This window comes from Sinocyclocheilus anshuiensis, unplaced genomic scaffold (assembly GCF_001515605.1).
Source record: "Sinocyclocheilus anshuiensis isolate Anshui unplaced genomic scaffold, SAMN03320099.WGS_v1.1 scaffold272, whole genome shotgun sequence".
NCBI lineage: Eukaryota > Metazoa > Chordata > Actinopteri > Cypriniformes > Cyprinidae > Sinocyclocheilus > Sinocyclocheilus anshuiensis.
In genome coordinates, this window is record NW_015554117.1 from 418140 (window position 1) to 436019 (window position 17880).

The 17880-nt window shown below is 37.0% G+C and overlaps 1 protein-coding gene across 1 annotated transcript in view; it reads left to right on the forward strand.

The window, feature by feature from the left end:
* Positions 1-17880, forward strand: part of fat3a (FAT atypical cadherin 3a) — an 89836-nt gene that overhangs the window by 58295 nt on the left and 13661 nt on the right. The window contains exons 12-25 of the mRNA XM_016462347.1: positions 984-1180; positions 3817-3970; positions 4048-4281; positions 4446-4835; positions 6310-6524; positions 6611-6748; positions 8282-8425; positions 8508-8705; positions 8815-9039; positions 9988-10564; positions 12333-12467; positions 12583-12740; positions 15861-16329; positions 17284-17437. Of these exons, the coding sequence (XP_016317833.1) occupies positions 984-1180; positions 3817-3970; positions 4048-4281; positions 4446-4835; positions 6310-6524; positions 6611-6748; positions 8282-8425; positions 8508-8705; positions 8815-9039; positions 9988-10564; positions 12333-12467; positions 12583-12740; positions 15861-16329; positions 17284-17437 (3388 nt within the window). The remainder of the gene's footprint in view (positions 1-983; positions 1181-3816; positions 3971-4047; positions 4282-4445; positions 4836-6309; positions 6525-6610; positions 6749-8281; positions 8426-8507; positions 8706-8814; positions 9040-9987; positions 10565-12332; positions 12468-12582; positions 12741-15860; positions 16330-17283; positions 17438-17880) is intronic.

Genomic DNA, 17880 nt, shown 5'->3' on the forward strand with positions numbered 1-17880 from the left:
CAGCTGAATTTTCAGCATCATTACTCCAGTCTTCAGAAATCATGCTGATTTGCTGCTCGAGAAACTTTTCCTATTATTATCAATGTTAAAAGCAGTGCTGCTTAATTTAGATTTTTGTTATTTTTGGATAAATAGAGAGTTCAAAAGAGCAGCATTTATTTGAAATAGAAATATTTGATAACATTTCAAGTTTATTGTCGCTTTTAATCAATTTAATGCATATTTGCTGAATGAAAATATTAATTTCTTTCAATAAAAAAGAAATGTACTGACCCCAAACTTTTATGGTATATTGCATTATGCCACTGAAAAATATCAAATATCATGTGATTTTCGTGCATCCCTACTTATAAAGCACAGAAAAAGCATGCAGTATGAGAAAGTCATGCTGAATACTCCCTCAACCCAATGAGCGAGAGCGTGGGATGAGAGAAATGGAGTCGGAAGACGTCCAGGCCTTTGTTGACGCATCTCTGATAGAAGCTGCTTTGTGTTATCAGCCCCCAGCTGAGATAAATTACACTCTTTATTAGATGAATAAGGCAGCGTGTGTTTGTACTATGAGTGTACAGTAATTGGATGCTTGTCAACGCGGCTGCTTTGATTAAAGAGTCATTTCCATTTAACTCTCGCTCAGCCTCTCGTTCTCATTTCTTCTCTCTTTTCACCTCTGTCCGCTTGAGGTTTAAAAGATGACCTGTCCTAATGAGTCAGGTACGGCTGCTGTCCGATTGATAAATCAGGAAGGCTGTAATGAGGACCTAACTGATGGCAGTGGTGATAATTTAAATGTGAATATAAAGAACTGATTAGTATCATACTAATGAGTGCGCCATCACTGAGAGGACTAATGCAGGTTATTAAGACATGCAGATAATCCTTGAAGTGAGTGTGTGTGGATTTTATTGTTACTTAAATAGTCACAGACTATTGAGAGATTAACTGTCCGCTGTCATTTCTTGTGTGTGTGTGTGTGTGTGTAGGTGGTAACAGAGGCGGGGTGTTCGCTCTCGGGTTGGTTCAGGGAGAGTGGAAGCTGTACGTTAAACGACCGTTAGACCGTGAAGAACAAGAACGGTACCTCATCAATGTCACGGCGACAGACGGACTCCACGTTTCCACGGCAACCGTAGAGGTCATGGTCATTGACACTAATGACAACAGCCCCGTCTGTGACCCAGTGAGTTAAAACCCTAAAGTTCATTCGGGAAACATGCAGAAGTCATTGGTTCTCCTGCTGTTTTTTCAGTTGGTTCAAAATCTAATTAGTGCATTTTGGACAGTTTCAAATCTCAAACATGAATGATTACAAGCCAAAGCCAGGAATATTTTTGGAACAGGCGAGTACACTTACAGCAGCCAAGCAGTGCAGGGGAAATGATCTTTGAGCTTAAAACATGACCTTTTTAAAATAAGGTCAAACTGAAAATCAGGCCAGCAGGGGCCATTTGGATTGAGTCACAAAACTTAGTGAGCTGTCTAGCTAGATAGCATTTTTGAGCATTATAAGTGTATAATTTTTGGGGAAATTAAATGTGAAATGTTTATACATGAACGAGATGTTTAAATGTTTTTGGATATAGTTGCATTTGAACTAAAATGGTAAAAAATGGTTGCATTGCAACATGTTGATTGCAAAACCGAAGATTCAGATGTGCCCAAAAACATTCAAATCAAGGCCTGAAACACCGCTATTATGGTCCAAACATTCAGACATGCCTATGATGGCCAAAAAAGATTGCATTGAAAGTTTGACTGTGCCTACGATGGCCAAAAGCATTTGAATGTCCAAAAATGTTCAAATCAGATGTTCAAATGTGCCCACGATGGCCAAAAATGTCTGAATGCACCCATGCTGGGCCAAAATGATTCAATCAGATGTTTATACGTGCCTGTAATGGACAAAAATGATTGAATTGAATGTTGGAATGTTCCTATGATGCACCTATGATTGCCAGAATTGTTCAAATCAGATGTTCAATATGATGCCCAAAAATGATTGAATTGAACGTATGTGAATGTAGTTGTAATGGCCAGAAATTTTTGAATGAACCAATGATGGACAGTCAAATGTTCGAATCAGAAGTTCAAATGTGTCTATAATGGACAAAAATGATTGAGTTGAATGTTTGAATGTACCTACAATGGCCAAAAATGTTCAAATGAGATGTTCTTCCATGCCTTTAAGGGCCCAAAATGATTAAATTTAATATTTAAAATGTACCAGCGATGGCCAAAAATGTCAGATGTGCATATGATGGTTTAAAATTATTGAATTTAATGTTTGAATGTGGTTACAATGGCCAAAAATGTTTGTGTGTACCTTTAATGGACAAAACAATGTTCAGATCAGATGTTCATATGTGCATATGATGGCTAAAAATGATTGAATTTAATGTTAAAATGGACAAAAAAATGTTGAATGCACATTTGATGGCAAAAAATGACCAAATTGGATGTTTGAATGTACTAAATGTTTTTGGATATAGTTGCATTTTAACTAAAATGGTCAAAAATGGTTGCATTGCAACATGTTGATTGCAAAACCGAAGATTCAGATGTGCCCAAAAACATTTAAATCAAGGCCTGAAACACCGCTATTATGGTCCAAACATTCAGACATGCCTATGATGGCCAAAAAAGATTGCATTGAAAGTTTGACTGTGCCTACGATGGCCAAAAGCATTTGAATGTCCAAAAATGTTCAAATCAGATGTTCAAATGTGCCCACGATGGCCAAAAATGTCTGAATGCACCCATGCTGGGCCAAAATGATTCAATCAGATGTTTATACGTGCCTGTAATGGACAAAAATGATTGAATTGAATGTTGGAATGTTCCTATGATGCACCTATGATTGCCAGAATTGTTCAAATCAGATGTTCAATATGATGCCCAAAAATGATTGAATTGAACGTATGTGAATGTAGTTGTAATGGCCAGAAATTTTTGAATGAACCAATGATGGACAGTCAAATGTTCGAATCAGAAGTTCAAATGTGTCTATAATGGACAAAAATGATTGAGTTGAATGTTTGAATGTACCTACAATGGCCAAAAATGTTCAAATGAGATGTTCTCCCATGCCTTTAAGGGCCCAAAATGATTAAATTTAATATTTAAAATGTACCAGCGATGGCCAAAAATGTCAGATGTGCATATGATGGTTTAAAATTATTGAATTTAATGTTTGAATGTGGTTACAATGGCCAAAAATGTTTGTGTGTACCTTTAATGGACAAAACAATGTTCAGATCAGATGTTCATATGTGCATATGATGGCTAAAAATGATTGAATTTAATGTTAAAATGGACAAAAAAATGTTGAATGCACATTTGATGGCAAAAAATGACCAAATTGGATGTTTGAATGTACTTGTGATGGGTCAAAATCGCTCGCATGCATATACTGTATGAGGTCGGAAAATGTTCAAATGTATATATGGTGGCCAGAAATGATTGAATTGAACATTTGAATGTGCCTTCAATGGCAAAAAAATATTTGCATGCACTTATGATGGCCAAAAATAACAGTCAAATCAGATCATTCATATAATGACTGAATTCAATGTTTGAATGTACCTACGATGGGCAGAAATGTTCGAATCAAGTGTTCAAATGTGCCTTCAAAGGTCAAAAATAGTTCCTTAATTGATAATTAGTCCTGCAGACCTCGGTGTTTAAAAAAACGCTCTCCATTTTTGGCACTGAAAATATGAGCAAAGAAAAGCTCTTGACTCTTTACAGCACAAGCCAACCTGAATTTGAAGCCCGGAGCTGATCTGAGCTCTGTAATGAGTGTGTTTGTGTCTGCAGGCCGTGTACTCGGTGTCCGTGTCTGAAGATGTCGCCATAAATAAGCAAATCCTCCGGGTCAAAGCTACAGACGCTGACACGGGTGCAAACGCACAGATCCAGTTCTCCCTGTTCGGTTCTGGGGCAGAAGACTTCATCATACATCCACACACAGGTTTGTGAGTTGGGTTTGAAGAAACGTCCTGTTTATAGCCTTGTTGTTTGCTTACAAGTCTCTTTTTTGTTCTGTAGGCGAGCTGAAGACAGCCGCGGCGCTGGACCGTGAAAAGGTTGCTCGATACTCTCTGGTTGCCCGAGCGACAGACAGCGGCGGTTTGTGGTGTGAGGCTGAGGTGGTGGTGGTTCTCTTGGATGTGAATGACAGTCCGCCGATGTTTAACATGCCCCATTACACCGCTAGTGTCTACGAGAACACCGCCACTAAAGCTCTGCTGACCCGAATACAAGCCATAGATCCTGATCTGGGTACGAGCTTGTCATATTAATGCATTTGAGTTTTGACAGCATAAAAAATGTACAATTTTAGTTAGTAGTAGATGCTAAAAGATAGTTAACTAGCTTAGAACTGCTAATATGCAGCTTATATGCAGTTAAAACTGAATGGATTTTGCATGTGTTTTATTTTGCAGGTGTTAATCGTAAAGTGGTCTATTCCCTTGTTGATTCGGCTGACGGGTTCTTCTCCATTGATAAATCATCCGGGATTGTTGTTCTGGAGCGTTTGCTGGACCGCGAGGTTCAGTCCTCATATCGTATAACGGTCCGTGCGTCAGATCAAGGCGTTCCAGTTCGCCTCTCTTCCCTTGCGAACATAACGATCACAGTTTTGGACATTAATGACAACCCGCCTGTGTTTGAGAGGAGGGATTATCTGGCCACGCTTCCTGAAGATGTCGCAGTGGTTACGGAAGTGGTACAGGTTTATGCTGCGAGTAAAGATATTGGCACCAACGCTGATATTTACTACAACATCCGATCCGGAAACCAACAGGGCCATTTCACCATTAACATCAACACAGGTGAGATGCATAACATGAGATTTTTATGTATACTATACAGAAATGCTCAAATGAGATGATAAATATATAATGTAATATACACACAATTTGGAATAATTACGTTTTTTTTTTTAAATGTTTTTCATAATGCCCAAAAAAGTTCAAACCAAATGTTCAGACATGACCAAAAATGTTTGAATGCACCTGTGACGGCCCAAAATAATTAAATCAGACATTCATACATGCCTATAATGGGCAAAAATGATTGAATTGAATATTTATGTTGCGTCAGTTATGGCCAAAAAACAGTCAAATCCGATGTTTATACATGCATATAATGGCCCAAAATGATCAAACTGTGTGTTTGAATGTGCCTATGATGACCAAACATGTTTGCATGTACCTGATGTCCAAAAATGTTCAAATCAGATGTTCATACATGGCCATAAATGATTGGACTGAGAATTTGAAAGTGCCTACAATGACCAAAAATATTTGATTGCACCTATTATGGCCTAAAAGAATGAACTCAGATGCTTAAATACCAAATTAAACATTTGAATGTTCGGTAACACTTTATTTTAAGGTGTCCTTGTTACACATGTTACATGTACTTACTATTATAATAACAATAAATTATGCATAATTACATGCAAGTAACCCTAAGCCAACCCCTAACCATATAGTAAGTACATGTAGTTAATTAATATTACTCAGTACTTAAATGTTTAATTACACTGTAACAAGGACACCTTAAAATAAAGTGTAACTGAATGTTCCTATAATGCTGTAATGTTCCAAAAATGTTTAGAAGCACCTATGATGGACAAAATGTATCAAATCAAATATTCATGTGCCTATAATGGCAAACAAAAAGATTGAATTAAATATTTGAATGTGCCTGCCAGTGTTGGGGAAAGTTACTTTTAAAAGTAATGCATTACAATATTGCGTTACTCCATAAAAAAGTAACTAATTGCATTACTTTTTATTAAACTTTTTTGGCAACTGTAAAGGCCCTTTCACAGCAAAAGTGAAATGAATAAGCCTCAGGCTGAAGGAAGTGCCTCTGCCTCTGCATTTCACTCCCAATTTCTCTCATCCCGAGGACAGGAGAGATGTCAGTGAATAAATGGGAAAATGACGTAACTTGCGTTACTTATTTTAAAAAGTAACTCCGATATTTCATTGTAAATTTAAAAGTAATGTGTTAGATTAGTAGTAACTAGAAAAAAGTAATCTGATTACGTAACTCACTTTACTTGTAATGTCTTACCCCCAACACTGGTGCCTGTAATGGCCAAACATGTTTGAATGCACCTATGATGGCCAAAAATTATCAAAAGTTCATATGATGGCCAAATATGATCAAATTAAATGTTTGAAGGTGCCTATGATATAAGTGCAGAATATAAAAAAATATTGTTATAAGTTATTTTTATTTATATAATATGGACTCTGAGTTGTACCATATTTATCCTTGTGCCACGTACAGGTGCCATCTCTGTATCTCGACCGCTAGACTTTGAGTCCTGCAAGGATTATTTCCTTACAGTGGAGGCAACTGATGGCGGAACTCCGCCCCTTAGTGCTGTTACCATGGTGAACATCAACCTGACAGACGTCAATGACAACGCCCCCATGTTCAGCCGCAACGCCTACAGCGTGTCCATCAGCGAGGATGCTAACATAGGAGACACCGTAGTCAAGGTAACCGGTCATGAAATTCATATCAGTCCTTTTTTTGTGTCTTTGAGATCCACATTATAATTTGGTGATTTGTCGTGGTTGCCTAGGTGACCGCGGAAGACGTCGACAGCCAAGCGAACGGCGACATCCTGTATTCCATCGTCAGCGGCGACCGAGAGAACCAGTTCTTCATCGAGCCAATCACAGGCCAGATCAAAGTCAACAAGCAGCTGGATCGAGAAATGGTGAGGAATGTGGGACGTCACCACAGCGACTGTTACCATGACAACTGAGTGAGAGAGAAATAAAGGCATTAAATAGGACAAAACCCCACAAAGACTTTATTTTAATTGACACTGATCAGGGAACAGCCGAAGAAAAGAAGAAATCAAATCCTTTACGGCAGAAATCCACACAGGAAAGCCTTTAATAACAGACACAGTGTCATAGTGTTTCATTTAATATGAAATATTCTCCATGTGTATGAGATTAAGATTAACGCATTACACCTGTGAAACCTGATAAAAAAAAAAAACCTGGAGATGATGATTTTGGAGTTTGCTCTAGTAAAGCATATGCTTTGATCACTGATTAAGTGAGTTCATTTTTAGAAAATAGTAATATGAATATTAAAAAAATATAATATCTTAATAGAAATTTTTATTAGAAAATTGTTATATAGAAAGTTCGTTCAAATGTTTGGTGTTAAGATTTTTTTTTTTTTTTTATTAAGTCCCTTAGAAGTTTATTATTATTATTATCAAAAATACAGTAAAAACAGTGATGTGAAATGTTATAACAATTTAAAATAACACTTTTGTATTTTAATGTTTTATTTTAAATTAATCCTCTGAAAAAGCTGAATTTTCAGCAGTCTTATTTCAGTCTTTATTTCTTATTTGATACTTTTTTTTTTATAAATAGGAGGTTAAAAACAGCATTTATTGGACATTTTTTGTAACAATATAAATGTCTTTACTGTTACGTTTGATCAATTTAATGTATCCTTGCTGAATAAAAGTAATAATTTCTTTAATAAACAAAATTACTGAAACCAAATGTATTTTTTACACCCTGTTTATTTTAAACATTTTATTTAAAGTAAATAAATAAATAAAAAATCTGGCTTAATTTGGCTAGTGCGACTCAATGCTATAGAACTGAAACCACTAGATGGCGCTAAAGCATTTTTAGATTACATGCAGACTCTCCTTTGTACTCAAGTCAATTAGCTTAATGAAGTCATTGTTGTCTTCAGCTTCCTGAGTGTGTTCAATTATAGATGGTTAAAAGGGGTCAGATCATTTCCAGGCTCTTTTGAAATAAGACTGTGAAGAATGATGTAGACACACTCTTTTAACTTCCAGTGTAAATCCTCTATAAAGTCCATTAATTGTAACTAAGCTGCAAAAAGAGAGAGAGAGAAAAAAAATGATTCATTTAGAAAGCGAATCCCTTCTGAATAGTGCTTAACATTATAAGTGGAGTTTAACATTTAAATAAAATGCCACAAATGTCTGAAATACAGTGCCTTCAGTGAAGAGAGAAGAAAAGCCGATGAGAAATAGCAAAAGAAGAGAAACTGACAGCAAGTTACAAACCTAGATTGTGTGCCTGTATGTATGGAGCTTCAGATCATCTGTCAGCCTGTCATGAACTATTTATGACACAGTCAGAGTGAAAGAGAATATATAGATGTGTGTTCATCTCTCTTTACTTTGTACTTTCTTTTCATCTCTTATTCTGTACGTTTTAAACCTCTCTCTCTGTATCTGTAGATGGCTGGTTACTCGTTGTCCGTCAGAGCTCTTGACAGCGGGATGCCTGTGATGTCCTCAACCGTTCAGGTCAACATCGACATCTCTGACGTCAACGACAACCCGCCCACCTTCACTCCAGCCAATCACACTGCAGTTATACAGGTGAGATTAAGAGTGGCAGGTAAATCAGCCAATCACGTCCAAGTCATTTCGGCAGTTTAATGTGAGCTTTACTCATCAACAGGAGAACAAGCCTTTGGGAACAAGTGTCCTACAGCTGTCCGTCATCGATAAGGACGCCAGCCACAACGGCCCGCCTTTTCATTTCCGAATTCTATCAGGAAATGAGGGGGCGTGGTTTAAACTGGATAGAGAGGGGCTGTTGACATCCAATCAGGTGTTTCGTAGGTCAGAAGGCACAGAGTATGTCATTCATGTACAGGTAAAGAGAAATTCTGGGCAAAAATTTGTAAAAAGTATGTTTGAAAGTCTCTTATGCTCATCAAGGCTGCTTGATTCAGCCAATCACTGTCCACTGTTTCACCCCATAGGCCAGTGATTCAGGCAGGCCGCCCCTGTCGTCGATGGCAACCGTGTTGGTGCGTGTGATAGAGGAGAGCATGCACAAGCCAGTGGCGTCACCTTTACACGTGCACATCGTAACCATGGAGGACGAGTTTCCAGGAGGTGTGATCGGTCAGATCCACGCCACAGACCAGGATGCTTTTGATATTCTCACCTACGGACACACACACCAGCAGAGCAGCCTGTTCAAGGTATATGAGTGTGTGTGATCCAATGCTTTCCATTTCCTTTGTGCACGCATCACATTCATATTTTGACAGTTTTTCTTCAGTCATTCTCATGTTTTAGATCGAGTCCATTTGTTAGTCCACTAAGCCCCCACAACAAGTCATTTTATCATTCAGTTATTATTATCATTTAGTTAATACGTTTATTATTTAAGTAATAACACAATTATTTACTTTGAGACAGTTTGAAATTCAAATAAATTATTAATTAAAAATTATTTTTTGTCTAAAATAGAATCATGTTTTCAATCAAGTTCTGAGCATGACTACTCATTCTTTATTTTTAAACATTTTGGAATGATAGTAAAGTAATTAAAACAATGAAAATGGGTATTATGCAAAACCAAAAAAAATGTTCAAATCAAAACTGTCATAAGCTCCTTTGAAGTTCATGCATTTTTTAAATCATAGTTTTAATCGTAATTCATTCCATTTTTATTTCTCTAATTTCAACCTTTTCAACATAAACTTTTAGATGTTTTTACAATGAGAACTATTAATTCATTTGCATACATCCAAAGTTCAGACTTATAGTGTAATTCATTTTACTTAAATTTTAAATTAATTTACATTTTTAGGTTAATTTTACAATTAATATTAATTACAAATTTGCAGATATGTATATTTACAAATTATAATTTATAAATTAGATGTTTATTATAAATGTATACTAATTTACAAATATTATATATATATATATATATATAAAATAAATTATATGTAATATATAAAATATAGTTTTGGTGAATTGTTACTAAAAATATCTTTTTTTATTATTTACTTTACTCCATCAGACATGGTCAAAAACAACAAAACTCTCATTTTGATTTCATAGGGTGAATCAAAATTTTGTGAATCTTATTAGATGTCTTATTGTGTGTTTTTTGACGTGTCCATCTTTTTCTCTCGCAGGTGAGCCCTCGAGATGGTCGAATCATCGCTCTGAGCGGGTTGGACGCGGGCCGCTACAGCCTCAACGCTACAGTAACAGACGGCCGCTTCACTGTGAACGTGCCCGTGAGCGTGCATGTGGAGCAGGCCTCGGCCGAGATGCTCCACGATGCCGTGACGATCCGTTTCGACCGCGTCTCACCTCACGACTTCGTATCCCGTCACCTCCCCTCGGTCAGACGCGTCCTGTCCAGCGTCATGGCGACGCCCCGGCCCGACGCTCTGCACGTGCTCAGTGTGCAGCCGGTGGAATCCACGGGGCAGCTGGACCTGCTGGTTGCCGTGGAGACGGCGGAAGGTGGCGGGTTCTACAAGGCGGCATTGGTGACGCAGAAGCTGAGCTCCGCGCGCCGCCAGCTGGACCAGGTTCTGAGAGTCTCAGCGGTGCTGGATAAGAACTGCTCGGGTCTGGACTGCAGGGAGGCCCAGTGTGAACAAACCATCACGCTGGACTCGCACAGTCTGCTCACGTACAGCTCCACCAAAACCAGCTTCGTGTCACCCAAGTTCCGCAGGAACACCCGATGCGTGTGCAGCGGTGAGTGTGTCTGTGTCTGAACAAATTGTTGACCCAGGATCATTTTAAACCAGTGGTTCTCAACATTTTTGATTCTAAACTTTGTGTTTTCCAACACAGTTTAGCAGATGCTTTTATTCAAAATGACTCACAAAAGAGGAACACAATATCCATGCATATAGGCTACTATATTCATGGTATTTGTGCTATAAATATGACCAAAATTTTTTTTAATAGAATTTATGGCCAAATTTGTTTTAATAGAATTTATTTATAGATTTAATTAATAGAATTTTAGTAATAGAATTTGATTATTTTAATAGAATTGTTTATAGAAACTGTAAGTAGTGATATTTAATTAACCACTATTCAATTTGTAATTCTTGAAGTTTCAACAAGTATGTTATGAAGGGGGGAAACAGAATATTTCAGTCTTGATTGTAATTTTAATTTATATTGAAGTTAGATTATTTTAATTTATTAATAATTATTTATTAATTTAAGTAATTTTAAGTCATCCTGTGGCATTCTTGGAATTTTTCTTTTTTTGTGTTTACATATTTATTAGGGTTATAATATTGAGTCTCATTCAATGATAATTGTGCTGCAGTTGTGACTAAATACACAAATAAAATTAACATAAATGTATGTGTTTAGAAAAAGTTCCTGCACAAAATATTCAAGGTGCAAATGCACAAATTTGCTCTTACTTTTGTTATACTGTTGATAAATGCAAATTTTGTTTGCATTGATATGCATAACCTAGCCATGTAACCGATCAAGCTTTTTCATAATTGTTATTTGAAAATAATCCTTTTGTCATTGTATTTTTAGCAAGAATTTATGTAAATTAATATAAATAGACATTTTGGCATAATTTATGATTCTAAGGCCATTTTTTAAAGGTCCTACATTTAGTATAATTTTAAATGAAATTTCGGCATGTAAATGTGCAAACACATTGTTTGGACAAAAAAATAGTGATTGTGGCATGTTGGTTGGACAAATACTATTAATCTGTAGCAATGTTGCCATGTACACTCTGGTACAAGTGTTACTTTATCAATTACATTGTGCTGTTAGACTGTTTGAAACATTAAACCGTTTCCATTACAAAATAAAAAAACATTTTTGAATCAATATTTAATGAGGGATTCACGAGGCAGTTTCTAAACAACTCACCATATCATTGTAGCACTGTGTTGATTCTCACTGTATACAAAAGCAGTTTTGACCTCTATCAAAATTACTACATTCTATCAAATGTTCCTTAACACAAGGTTAAAAGTGGTCTTAACTCCATCTTTAAAAGATGTTAACCCAGGGTGAAGCGCAATGTGAAAAGCCCTTAATATTAAACATGCAATTACAAAATGACTCTCTTGAACACGGGCCACATCCTTGGGCTCAAAAACAGCAGGAATAGAAAGTTGTCATTTAAATTAGGAAAAATGTCTGTGGTCCATGTTATCGCATATGTGACCCCGGACCACAAAACCAGTCATGAGGGACAATTTTTCAAAATTGAGATTTATACATCATCTGAAAGCTGAATAAATAATCTTTCCATTGATGTATAGTTTGTTAGGATAGGATAATATTTGGCCGAGATGCAACTATTTGAAAATCTGGAATCTGAGGGTGCAAAAAAACCTAAATATTGAGAAAATCCAGCGACTTAAGACTGGTTTTGTGCTCCAGGGTCACATATAATTCAAGAAAACTGTACACCACTATAAAAAGAGCCTGTTTGTGTTGCAATAGTAATTTGTCCCTCTCTTTCGCTCAGACGGAAGTTGTTCTGCTGCGTCGGAGGTGTGTGTGGACATGAGATGTCCCGGTGACATGCAGTGTGTGGGAACGGACATCAGCAGGGGGCCGTACGTGTGCCAATGTCCGCTGGGCAAACTGGGAGAGTGTGCAGGTATCTTATAACCCCTGTGTAAAAGCTCTTTAAGTGTGATATTTAATGTGGCACCTTCTTATAATAAGAGCCGTTTCCTTTTCAGTGATTGATGTTTTGTGTGTATGTTGTTCAGGACACACCTCTCTGAGCTTCTCTGGTAACAGTTATATCAAGTACAGAGTGACGGATGGAGAGAGAAGCGGAGAGATGAAGTTAGCGCTCCGCATCAGAACGCTCCAGAGCAAGGGAATCATTATGTTCACACGTACAGATCCGTGCAGCGTGCTGAAGGTACACACCATAAAACACACTTATAGCCTTCATATACTTTGTTATAATGACTTTTTAACATGGAAAGGAAGTGAAAAGACATTATGAAATCTTTAAAAAAAAAAACATTTTGAGAGGTTTCAGGTATGAACACTACCAATAAAAAGTTTCAAGATTTTTTTTAAATGTTTTTAAAAGAAGTCTTTTCCGCTCACCAAGGCTGCATATACTTGATCTAATATACAGTAAAAAAACTGAAATAATATAAAACATAATTATCATTTTTAATAACTGTTTTCTGTTTGAACATATTCTAAAATGTAATTTATTTCTTGTGATCAAAGCTAAATTTTCAGCATCATTACTCCAGTCTTCAGTGTTACATGATCCTTCAGAAATCATTCTAATATGCTGATTTAATGCGCAAGAAACCTTTATTATTATTATTATTAATAATAATGTTGAAAACAGTTGTATTGATTAATGTTTTTGTGGAAACCATGATACATTTTTTTCAGGATTCTTTGGATAGAAAGTAAATTGTATGTTGTTCAGGACACACCTCTCTGAGCTTCTCTGGTAACAGTTATATCAAGTACAGAGTGACGGATGGAGAGAGAAGCGGAGAGATGAAGTTAGCGCTCCGCATCAGAACGCTGCAGAGCACAGGAATCATTATGTACACGCGTGCAGATCCGTGTAGTGTGCTGAAGGTACACACAAACACACATTTATATGTCCATAGCATTCATATACTTTGTTCTAATTACTTTTTAACATAGAAAGCAAGTGAAAAGAGTTATGAAATCTTAAAAAAAAAAAAAAAAAACCTTTTTGAGGGGTTAAAAGGTATTAAAAGAAGTCTTTTCCGCTCACCAAGGCTGCATATACTTGATCTAATATACAGTAAAAAAACTGAAATAATATAAAACATAATTATCATTTTTAATAACTGTTTTCTGTTTGAACATATTCTAAAATGTAATTTATTTCTTGTGATCAAAGCTACATTTTCAGCATCATTACTCCAGTCTTCAGTGTTACATGATCCTTCAGAAATCATTCTAATATGCTGATTTGATGCTCAAGAGACATTTATTATTATTATTATCAATGTTGAAAACAAGATACATTTTTTTCAGTATTCTTTGATGAATAGAAAGTTCAAAAGAACAGCATATATTTGAAATGAAAATCTTTTACTGTCTTTACTGTCACTTTTTGATCAATTTAATGCATCCTTACAGAATAAAACTATTCATTTCTTAAAAAAAAATCATTTTTGTGGAAACTGTGATACATTTTTTTCAGGATTCTTTGGTGAATATAAAGTTTCAAGAACCTTTATTTAGAACAACACAGCATTTATTTTAAATAAAAATCTTTTGTAAAGATTATAAATGCATTTACTGTCACTTTTAATCAATTTAATCATAAGTAATTCTTTTTAAAAAAATCTCTAAATATTTGAATGGTGGTATATGTTCATTTTTTTTATATAGTTCTTGAAACTTCTCTTTGCAGACCGTGTCATATTTCTCTAAAACTCTGTGACAATTGGTTAGTGTGCGTGTGTAATAATATATATTTATGTCTTTTCAGTACATCTTGTCTGGCTCAGATGATTTTAACCTTTACATGTGGAGAATCCCCAGTGACCCTGAAGCAGGTAAACACAGTCACTCATGCACAGGCTAACCGTGTCTGATGTTATTATTATTTATGGGCTCATTCTCTCTCTGTCTCGTCAGGAGGTCCGGGTCGAGTGGTGAACGGGGCTTTTTTGGTTCTGAAAGGTCATCGGTCCATCGTGAATCAGGTCCGCTTTAACCCTCACACGTACATGATCTGCTCCTCGGGGGTGGAGAAGGTCATTAAGGTTATGCTTGTTTTGCGATCACATCTTTTGTTATGTTGACGTGATAAACTGAGACAATGCGCTGACGGCACACCTGCTGAAATCAGCTCCAGTTGAGAGAGAGATCGAAAATGACGGAGGCGTGTGTGATGTAAAAGTGCGGAAAAGCACAACTTGAACAAACTGCAACAGGTAAAGCTGTCAGCTGTGTGGACATTAACAATATCGTTAATAATTCTCATTTATAATCGATACTGATATGGCCTCTTGTTATCAAGATCTTTAGTCTATATGCTGTGTTCTGTTAATGTGTGAACTTCATATTATTTGTAGCGCACTTGCCGTCCAATAATCGCAATAAGCTTTGCGCTCCGTTACCTTTTAATAAACAAAGTATCAGCTTTAAAATTCTGCCAGATTCATAACGAAATTCAAACAATTAATACCGTTTTGACGCTCTTTAATGTAGCACGAGTGATCGCTGTGACACATGACAACATTTATAGGATGCTTTGAGGAGGAGCCCAAACTACACTCAATGACCAAGTGATGCTGATATAATTATGGTCAGTGATATTGGCACAGATTCTGTGTAATAAACAGTTTTTTGTGACTGTATATAGTTCTGAAGTTGGAAAAGACATTTAGTTCCCAGGACATCTACAAGATGGATTCAAATGCTGATGCTGTAAAAGGAGGGGAGACATAAATACAGAACAGTATGAAATGTTAAGTGAAATGTTAAGGTGTTGAAAAAAAAGAAATAAAACACGTTTATTCTGTTGCACTTAAAAAAATAATTTGGTGCCTAATTTTGTTTCTTATAGGAGCCAATGACTCCTTAAGTGTTTTTTTTTTTTTTTTTGTCTGGAGCCCTGAACTATTCATTAAAAGAAATGTCTCATAAGAGTAATTCATTTAGGGCAGAGTTTCCCAAACTGGAGTATGCGAAGGAAATGCAGGGGATTGTGTGTTATTATGTCATAAAAATGAAACATTTTAATATATAACTTTAAAATAAATACAATCAATGTACCATGAACATGCAAATCTGTTGTTAAATTATAGAAATATTAGCTTAAAATCTCGGGGGGACCAAAAGTTATACCTTAATATTTTAGGCAAAAGGGAGTTTGAATGACACAAAAGGAGAGAATCTCAGGTTTAGGGAATCGCGCTACACTGGTCACATTATATGTTTGTTTTTGCATGCCATTGTTTCACAGTGTGATCTTTTTAATGCATCACATTTAACATAGACCGCGTCTGCATTTGACTGACAGATCGAAGAGGGAAAGCTGTGGTTCCAGTTGGATTGCGGCAACAGTCCCAGGAGCATCGGGATCTCCGGCCGTCCGGTCAACGACGGGAACTGGCATCACGTGGTCCTGGAGCTGCGAGGAAACTACAGCAGCCTTTCGCTAGACGACATGTACGTGGAGCGGCGACTGGCCACGACTAAATACCGACCTCTGGGAGCAGATTTGTCCATTTATTTCGGAGCGCAGGTGTCGCCCCCGGATGCCCGTAGCTTGGTGGAAAGGAAGGGTCCGTGGGTCACCAACGGCTTTCAGGGCTGTTTGGACTCTGTGGTTCTGAACGACAATGAACTCCCGCTGCAGAACAAGCGCAGCCCGTATGCAGAGGTGGTGGGACTGACGGATCTCAAGTTGGGATGCGTTCTCTATCCGGACGCGTGTGCCGCTCAGCCCTGTGTAAACGGTGCCACCTGCGTCAGCCTGCCATCTGGAGGTGAGAGAGAGAGTGTGTGTGTGTGTGTGTGTGTGTGTCCAAACCCTGCTTAACTCTCCAGAAATGTCTGTTTTTAGGATTGTGCCATGATTCATCTTAATGTTATAATTAATCCTCCTGGTTGCTTCAGTTACTCTCCAGTTAATCTGCTTCTGTGATGTAATTACTCTGGTTAATAAGCTTTGCTCAGTTTTGGCTCACTTCTGTCTGCTGAGTGAAGCTCTAATTCACATCTACTGCGTCTGATGGAGACCAAATGACCAATTATGATGATTAAATCAGCGCCTGCTTTCCACATGCTCTCCAGTACATCTCATCTCATCTTCTGTTCGGTCCTTGTGTTTTCTCTCGCATTTCTTCTCATCTTGTTTCATCTCTTTTCGTCTTTCCCCTTCTCTTTTCTTCACATCATACTGTCTCTTCTCACGTCATGTTTTCATCTATTCTCTTCTCTGTCTCTTCATGTCAACTTTCTAAGCTTCTCATCTCATGTCCTTTCTAGTCTCTTCTCGTCTCATCTATTCTTCCCATGTCATCTCTTCTCGTCGATTACTTTCTCCTCAAATCTGTCTCTTGTTTTTTTTTTCTCGTCATCTCATTATCATCTCTTTACTTCTTGTCTCGTCTATTCTCTATTTTCACACCGTTCTGTCTCTTCTCTCCTCGTCTCTTCTGCCTGACTTTCACTTGTTCACTGGCTCTGATGAGTGGAGCAGTGCGTTGTGGGAGTTGCGGTGTTGTGCCGTACACATCCTCTCTGTAAAGGTCGTTTGTGCAGGAGTGTCTGGCAGACGTATCTGTTTGTTTGTTTTTGTGGGGAGACCTGATAAAGCCCGTGCACTGTTTACTCACTGACATTTTCCATGCGATTTCCCACCGGCGTGTGAGCGTGTGTCTGCACGATTGTTTTGCAATTCATGAACAAGCCCCATCTCTCTTGTGTGTCTCTCTCAGGTTATTCGTGCATTTGCAGCGCTCTGTACACCGGAGGGCGCTGTGAGACAGAGATCAGCGTCTGCATGCCAAACCCGTGTCAGAACGGCGGCGTGTGTAAACCCATCGGAAACGCCTTCATCTGCAGCTGCAAGAGAGGATACACCAGCGCAACGTCAGTTTACCAGCATTTCAGCTACTTTGGTCTTAGCTGTTCAGTTTTTGATCCCAAAACATCCCACATGATGTTTTAAAGAATTTATACATTTCTATACCAAATATGAAAAAAAGGTTTTCTTTGTATGATTTGTTTTAAAAAATATTAATAGTATTACATATAATAATTATAAATTATAAAATATATTTATGACCAATAAATATAAATATATATTTGTTATATTCATCTAAAATATTTATATATAGAGGGAATATGCACTTATATTTATAAATGTATTTTTATTTTTAATAAATGTAATATTATTAGCAAAATAATGATAGCAGAGGGTTATGTACAGGTGCATCTCAATAAATTAGAATGTCGTGGGAAAGTTCATTTATTTCAGTAATTCAACTCAAATTGTGAAACTCGTGTATTAAATAAATTCAATGCACACAGAC